Source organism: Lynx canadensis, chromosome A1, assembly GCF_007474595.2.
Source record: "Lynx canadensis isolate LIC74 chromosome A1, mLynCan4.pri.v2, whole genome shotgun sequence".
Lineage (NCBI taxonomy): Eukaryota > Metazoa > Chordata > Mammalia > Carnivora > Felidae > Lynx > Lynx canadensis.
In genome coordinates this window covers 149,754,156-149,762,453 of record NC_044303.2, presented here as the reverse complement: position 1 = coordinate 149,762,453, position 8,298 = coordinate 149,754,156, and the positions used below count along the sequence as shown (strand labels likewise).

Below are 8,298 nucleotides of genomic sequence, written 5' to 3'. Positions count from 1 at the left end.
GGGGCTCCAATTTACAACCCTAAGATCAAGAGTCTCATGCCCTGAGCTAGCCAGGTACCCCCTGGGAGAGGAAATTCTGCCAAGATACATTTGGACTGGAAAAGCAACTTTTCTCTGGATCTCCAGCCTTCAGCGCTACCCACCAGAGTTTGGACCTGTCAAGCCTCCACAATCACATGACCCAGTTTCTTAAAACAAATCTTTCTACATACATATCCCATTTGGTGTTTTCTGAGTATACTACTACTCAGTATAGCTGCTGAATGAAGCCTTTTTATGACGGGGCAATCTGTGCTCCTCTCCCAGGATGGGCAAAGTAGGTTTTTCCCCTCATTCATGTAAAACTCAAATACTGTAACTTAGGAAGACAAATATAATAAATCAGATGTTATCTACCTAGACTCTGCTGTCCAATCAATAGTAAAGTCTGATTTATATTTTACATCAGAAAAAAATCATTTAGGACTTGCCAGAAATTAAAATGTTTTTATATAGTTATTGAATCTCAAAATACAAGATATACACTATTCCTAGATCCTCCAAAAAAATGAAGACAGCTAAATTTGTAACTTAATGGCACAGATCTGAACCAAGAATTTGAAATCATTTTATGAACCTTAAACTTCCTACTTTCCCAAAGATAGAAAGCCGTAATGTTACAAAAACGCAGGAAGACATCTGATTCATTAATGGATAATCAAAAAAAAAAACAAAAACAAAAAAACAAAAGGACAATGACATGCAAGTACAGGGAATAAGCCAGGCAAAGTCATAAAGATTTAATTGTATCTATATTTAAATGGTTGTTATGTAGCTATTGAAGAGGCCCTGTCACATAAACTGAGAAGTGTGTTTTTAGAGCTCCAACAAATTAGTAGTTTAACATTAGGGGTATACAGGAACTCTAATGTTATGGTGAGGCAGCTCTTTTGTTCCATGAAGAAATGTAGAACCACCCACAGCAATTTTTTAAGAATCCACAGAGACTTTCTTATAATTATTCTAGTTTTTAAACACTGCTTTAAAAACTATAGCCCCCCAACCTGGGTGGCTCAGTTGGTTAGGCGACTGACTTCGGCTCAGGTCATGATCTCACAGTTTGTGAGTTCGAGCCCTGCATTGGGCTCTGTGCTGACAGCTCCCAGCCTGGAGCCTACGTCAGATTCTGTGTCTTGCCCTCTCTCTACCCCTCCCCTGCTCATTCTCTGTGTCTCTCTCTCAATAATAAATAAACGTTAAAAAAAAAAACCAAAAAAACAAACATAGCCCCCCAATCACCAAAAAGTCTAGAGCTCAAATACACCACTAGTTTACAACCTCTATTTTATGGCATTCTAATACAAGTGGTATTCCAAAAGTGACCAAACTAGGATTAAAACATTCAGCAACTACCTTTTTCCTGCCCCAGTTCAAAGCTCTTAGGAACTACGTCATTATATTTTAAGTAGCTAACAGCATTTTACCATCCATAACATAAATTTGATTCACGGATACAATTACTCTTCAGAGGCATCTTTTAGTCCATGTCTACTAAAGTTCAAGAATAAACTTGGGAGTATTTCTATGTTTTATCTTGCATGCTATTACATTTCATTTCAAATATTCTACTTTTATTCAGTCTAAACAAAACTAGTATTGGTCAATAGCAAATTTATCAAGGCAAAAAATTTAGTTTTAGATCACAAGCCTGGAGGGAAAAAAGCTCTTGGACTTCACTCTATACACTCACTATTGGTTTTCCTCATGATTAATTGTCACTCATGAAGAAAAACAACTTTACTGCTTCAAGTAAAGACTAAATGTACACTTCTTCCTCTTTTTCAATTAAAAAAAATTATTCTGGGACAACAAAGTCAAGTTTGCATTTTATATAACATAAATTACCAACAAGGTCCTGACCTAGTAATCAAAAATTAAATCTCAAAATTTAAAACCAAGAAATAGGCTAAATTTACACATATTTTGAACAAAAAATACTAGAACATTTCCTAAATAAAAAGTCAGCACAATTATTACATTCCAGGTTTCAGAGAAGAGGCATTAAGGATTCATGCCATAAGTTTATTTACAAACATATTGAGTATGTTGAATTCAAGAGTTTGATCCATTTTTCAAAGAGACTGCACCTCTTAAAATGCTCCTTTTCACACCTGCAAATAAAAAAATATACATATTGGTATTTAAAATGTCTCACCTATTAAAACAGAAACCATGTACTTTCATACACATATTGTCTGTCCATCAGTTTGGTACATCAGAAAGCGTTTACAGTATCATGACTTTATTCATACTGATTTGCTTCATCATATGCACCAAAATCTTTCCATTATGCATCACTTGGATAAAGAACTTCCCTTGTATATTATGAAGAATAGAGTTTTTTCTTTCCAAAGGATAGTTTTGGAATTTATTCCAATCATTCCATAGATCTTCCCAAAATGTTGCTGAGGCAAATTCTGATTATGCTAAATAAATCTTTTCTTCTCACGCAAAGAATCTGTTAATATTCTAGCACATAAGACTGATTGGGGTATGCACAAACATATGTTGCCCTAACGTTAATTAGTCTATCAGAACTCTACCTGGTTAAGTGTGTGAACTGAAACAAGACTGGCTAAAAATCCTGGTTCACTATCACCAGTTAATGGATATGAGGCAACTTAACATCTTTGTGTCTTAGCCAGGTGAAGTCACCCAACCTCACAGGCTTGCTAGGTGTAACTAGACGACATTAATGTAAAGTGTGCCTGACAAACAGTAGTATCCAATATACACTGGCTTTCAGGCAAAGAAACGTTTGTTTATTGGTTCACCAAAGTGTCTCCACCAAGGCCACATCTACACTAACTTCAGAAATCAGCCCTACACACTGTGTGGGTGTGATGGGGGGGGGGGGAGGAAAAAATATAAGGAAAAACAATGTTTTAAGATTAGAAATCCATTAATTACCTGTTTAATGGATTAATTAAAACATCCTTATTTCTTAAGCAGCTGGTGTCTTACTATAAAAAAAGGTGCAGCAAATCCAGATCCAAAGTACATAGTCATCATAACAAGTAACCGCCACTTGTTTTCCACTGAAAATGGCAAATTCTGTTGGGGAAAAAAGAGAACAACCAACAAAAATGAAACTGAATCATCTGATTTTATAGATTACAGAAGTACACAGGGGATGCTAGGTATTTGTTTTTACATAATCAGGTTATGTATGCCATATATCATATCGTATTTCAAACATTATGTTTTACATCCTATGACCTTCATGTAGGACAACACTGTAAGGTTTAAAAAAAAAAAAAAAAAAGCACTGGCTTTACTGAGCACAGGCAGTGGTCTTAGTAACTCCGGTGTATCACACTGGTTAAGTTTTCCCTTTTACTTTAGAAAAGCCAAAAAACTTATTCTTCAGGGGGCCTGTTTTAGAAAAAGAATGCACTGTTCTGGTTTGCTATTTGTTAGAAACTAGTCACCTTGTAAAGGCACACGGCAAAGTTAACTGAATTACGAAGATTGACTTTTTCATAACCAAGCGGCGCCACCATCGAAAACCCTTCTTCCGCCCTTTCCTACTAGGCCTCGATCACTGGAGGTTGTTACTGCTAACTACTCGACTCCAGCTATTGATACTTGACGCTAAACCCAACTTCAACTAAAGAGATTTAATACTTCTAATTTAGTTAACTAGCTTAGACTCGACCCACAACCACAGGCCCTCACATCCTCCTTTGTTTCCGACGACCTTCACTCCGAGTCCGGTGACCTCTAGTTCGGCTTTAAGCCACAAATATTTGCAGCATTGGCCTCAGGGACCCTCCAGATCTCGGAGGGCGCGGAGGGGAGCGCTAGGGCCAAGTGGGGCCTAAGGCTCTTCCTATTCTTTCCTTTACCCGCCGACGGCGTGCAACCGGGGTCCTGCGCTTTGCCCCTGGTTCCTGGGGGAAGTGGAACGCTACCCGACGTCCCAGCTCACCTCTCCTGCTTACCGTCTCCCTCTCCACGGTCCTTGGGAGGCCTTGGAGTTCAGCAAATCGCAGCTAAGTGCCCCCTCCCCCAACGAAACGGGGCCCCTAACACACTAACCTTCCCTGGGCCCTCCTCATAGTGGCTTCTACGGACCACAGAGGTTGTGAACCTCCGGATGCTCTGTCCCAACATAGCGCTGTTGGAAGTTCTGCGAAAAGCGCAGAGCCCCTAGACGATAGAAACGACAGTACCAAACCAAGTCCTCTTCTTTTCACGACCTTGTTCTCCGGTGTGTAAGACCCGGAAGGGAAGATGGGAAATGGGGAGCGGCCACAGAAAATGAGACAAGATGGTGGGGTCTGAGGATTGTGGGAATTGTAGTTCAGAACGCGGCATCGCCTTGTCGGCTCTGAAGGACTATGGGAAACATAGTCCGACGCGAGAGCCGGATTGCTTGTGGGGGTCGGGTAGAGGTACTGGCTGTGTGTGTTCGGGAGGCCGGGAGGGTAAGAGCCCAGGGGGTTTCTACGTGCAATTTAGTCAAACCTGATTTCTTGTCGAGTTCTGATTAGGATTTTGGGGGCCGGATTCCAGAACAGTTGTACTGAATTGAGTGACGCAGTCTCACCGAGTTTATGGAACACAAAAATAAACCTTTACTTCTTGTTTTTTGGGGATTTTTTGTTTGTTTTCTTTTAATGCCAGGAGCCTGTGACTTGCAGTACTCTGCCAGCGCTGAGAGAGGTGTATACCGTGATCTTATACGAGGAAACAAAGCATTAACTGAAGTAACCAAACACTATGTAGTACAAAATATATCGGAGAGAAAATTGAGATGAATTGCTAAGGGAAGGATTCCTGAAAAATATAGGTTATTAAATAGAACAGAATTAGAGACAGGGCAGAGCAAACTCAAGGCCGATGTATGGCATGTTCAGAGAGTGAAAGAGAAAAGCAGCTTCTTATATCTGGAGTTAGCCTGGCCTGAGGATTGGTGTTCTGCTGAACATAAACAATTTCACAGAACATCAGCATCAGACGAAGTTACTCTGTGTCAGTGATGGATCAAGGAAAGAGTAAGATCACTCCATTTTCATATCTGAACATAGACAAAACATAACATTGTCCAAGTAACAAAAATGACCAAACATCACCATATCCAGTCTAACATGATGAGTTCTGTCTCTTCACCAATTACCACCTTAACCTTGGATTAGTCTTTCTTTTTGCTAAGTGAGACTTGGTAAGATAGACATAGTCACAGAAAACAAGCCCAAATCTTGTTAAGTCTTGACATCTTCTTACCGAGATGCCCATAGCTCTTCATGGTATTTGGTTTCCCTTGATGCAGTGAGTAATAACCCAGCTTGTTCAATTGTAAGTGTGTTTCTGGTGGTCTTTGACTAGTGGGATTGGGAAGTGATATATAAGGCTGGGAAAGTGGTATTAGGTTAAATTGTGAAGAGCCCTGCTAACCTAAGTTTTATGTTATTCATCTGTGGGAGAGCATATATTGCCCTAGATGGCTCATTAATACAGCAGCAGTAAATAAAGTCTTGCTTTGAAAACTGGGTATAGGGGCACCTGGGTGGCGCAGTCGGTTAAGCGTCCGACTTCAGCCAGGTCACGATCTCGCGGTCTGTGAGTTCGAGCCCCGCGTTGGGCTCTGGGCTGATGGCTCAGAGCCTGGAGCCTGTTTCTGATTCTGTGTCTCCCTCTCTCTTTGCCCCTCCCCCGTTCATGGTCTGTCTCTCTCTGTCCCCAAAATAAATAAACGTTGAAAAAAAAAAAAAGAAAACTGGGTATAAAATATATACATTAACATATACTTTACTTATCTTCTGTAAGAGAAAAGTGATGCTTTCCCATCTCCAACCGCCCCTGCCCCCGCAAAAAAAACCTCACTTTAAAAAACTAATAAGTTTATTTCTACAAGTAACTTCTGATTAAGTAGAGACACATGTAATGCATTATAACTGGTGTTCTCCTCCTAATAGAGGATGTAAGACATTAAAATTTTTTAAATGTCCCATTCAGGGCTTTTATATACTAAAGGATTCTTATCTGACTATAATTGGGAAATGTTTTCACATTTAGTATTAATGAATTGTCCCTTTCAGTCTAATGAATGTAATATCCCCTGTATATTTGGTTCACTGTTAGTTCTAATTCGCACTGTTTGAGTCTCCCCTGCATATCTGGCTTTCGTCTAACTCCAAAGGGAACTCCAGGATAGATTCTAGCAAATGGCCTCAGAACTGTCAGCCTCCTCATGGGCCCTGTGCCAAAATAAAGATAGCTGCAAATCCTTTCATCAAGATATAGAGCCTGCCTTCTCATCCCAAATCTGGGTGGACTCTGGCTATTTTGACTAAGAGAATTTGTTATAAGTGACACTGTACCAGTGTCCTGCCCAGGTCTTATGATGTTGACAGTGTCCTTTCCTGTCTTTTGGAACACTTGCCCTGGGAACTCTGAACATTCATGTAAGAAGTTTGACTACTTTTATGGAGAGGCCTCCTGGAGAGTCCCCAGAAGTCGACCAAAAGTAGGTAAAAGGGGTCAGCTCAGGTGTCAGGCATGGGAGTGAGTTATCCTGGATCCTCCAGCTCAGTCGAGCTGCCTGCTGAATATCATCAGTGAGTGTCCCCGGTCAATGCGATTTGAGGAAGAGTTGCCCAGTAGAGCTCTGACCAAAATGCTGATCTACAAATTTGTGAGATAAAATAAAATGATTGTTCTTCCAAGCCATTAAATTTGTGATAGTTTGGAGGTACCTGGGTGGCTCAGTCAGGTAAACTTCTGACTCTTGATTTTGGCTCAGGTCATGATCTCACCATTTGTGGGATTGAGCCCCATGTCAGGCTCTGTGCTGACAGTGCAGAGTCTGCTTGGGCTTCTCTCTCTCTCCCCATCTCTCGCTGCCTTTCCCCTGCTCATGCGTGTGTGCGTGCTCTCTCTCTCACTCTCAAAATAAATAAATATTAGAAAAATTTAAATTTGTTAAGTTAAATTTAAATTTAAATAGTTTGTTAAGCAATAGTGAATTACCAGGACAGACACCTAGAAGTAACAGAGCCATTTTATTTAAGAAAATCACGTGCCATTGGAAGAACACACTTTCTTATCATCAATCTATATTTAGGAATCAGTTATGTTACATAAAACATTTATCTTTGCTTAATACATACCTTTCTGTCAGATGATGCTTCTATGATAATTCTCTAGGGGTAACGAAAATGACTGTGCTGAACATATCAAAACATGGAACGTCTGGGAAGCAGAGTGGCCCCATTTGATGGTGATACAGCAGCTGGCATAATTCAGGGAGTGCTAAATACCCTCAGAAAGTCACGGTGCAGCTTTTTGATGCTCTTGGTAACTAGAAGGTAAATGGAATGGGATTTAAAGTTGATGAGATCACTTATTCCTTGCATGATTACTCACCTTTTTGTTAATGGCTAGATATTACCCACAGAACACATTCTTGATAGTTATTTAAAAATATTTTCTAAACAATGTTTTTGTCATAAAGCCAAACTGAACTCTAGGGAAAATTTCTTATTAGTTTCCATATCATTTTTCTTCATTGCTAATTAGTGACCAATTAATAAATTAGTTAAATAGCTAAAATACTCTGAGTTTCGGGGTTTTAAGCTAATCTCAATCTCTTAAAATTCGCTATGGAGGGAAGAAAAAGTTTTAAGACATTTGTTAATCTTCTTTTTTGAATAGGCATTGTGGTAAATTAAAGATGGCCACAATTTCTTTGTAACTCTTACCTTTGAGAGGTGGGTTCTAACTCCCCCCACTCTTGACCTTAGAGACCTGCTTGACCAATAGAATGCAATAGAGTAACATTCAGATATTTCTGAAGCTGACTTATCAAAAGCTTTGAAGTTTCCATTCAGGCAACTTGGAATGTTTTCTTGAGAGGAGACAGCCACCATGTAAGAAGTCTAGCTACCCTGAGTGTACCAGGACTGTAAGGGAACCCAAGCGAACCCTTTGGAGAAGCCTCATGGCGGGGAGGGGGAGGAAATGAGGGGGAAAAATAGGCCAGATCAGCTTCCAGCTCTTCCTGCCATATCCTAGCCTGGGCACCAGATATATGAGTAAAGAAGCCTTCAGGTGACTCCAGCCACAGTTATGATTTGCCTATGATTTTATGAGCTATGTTAAACAAGAACTGCCCAGCTGAGCCCATCAACCTCCAGAACTGTAAGAGAAAAAAATAAAATATTGTTTTAAGCTGCTAAGTTTGGGGTAGTTTGTTATATAGGAGTACAAAACCTGGAACAGGTATCATGCACTATTTATTGGTCTAACAATCGA

The 8,298-nt window shown here is 39.9% G+C and overlaps 1 protein-coding gene and 1 non-coding gene across 2 annotated transcripts; both read right to left on the bottom strand.

Moving 5' to 3' along the window:
* Nucleotides 1-1,853: 1,853 nt before the first annotated feature.
* On the bottom strand, nucleotides 1,854-4,289 carry LOC115520138 (cytochrome c oxidase subunit 7C, mitochondrial). Its single transcript, XM_030324202.1, has 3 exons — nucleotides 4,081-4,289; nucleotides 2,950-3,093; nucleotides 1,854-2,150 (listed from the first exon to the last, which is right to left on the bottom strand). Exons 1-2 carry the CDS (start codon nucleotides 4,153-4,155, stop codon nucleotides 2,977-2,979), a joined length of 192 nt encoding a protein of 63 aa, XP_030180062.1. The 5' UTR covers nucleotides 4,156-4,289; the 3' UTR covers nucleotides 1,854-2,150; nucleotides 2,950-2,976.
* LOC115526860 lies at nucleotides 2,251-2,313 on the bottom strand. Its single transcript, XR_003972791.1, has one exon. It is a non-coding gene; the product is annotated as a small nucleolar RNA Z39 (small nucleolar RNA).
* Nucleotides 4,290-8,298: the final 4,009 nt, after the last annotated feature.

Bases quoted from the DNA above. Each gene is read 5' to 3' on its own strand.
- LOC115520138 (XM_030324202.1), bottom strand. From the start codon at position 4,155: ATGTTGGGACAGAGCATCCGGAGGTTCACAACCTCTGTGGTCCGTAGA. The intron at 3,094-4,080 runs GTTAGTGTGTTA...TTTCCCCAACAG, and splicing joins ATGAGGAGGGCCCAGGGAAG to AATTTGCCATTTTCAGTGGA.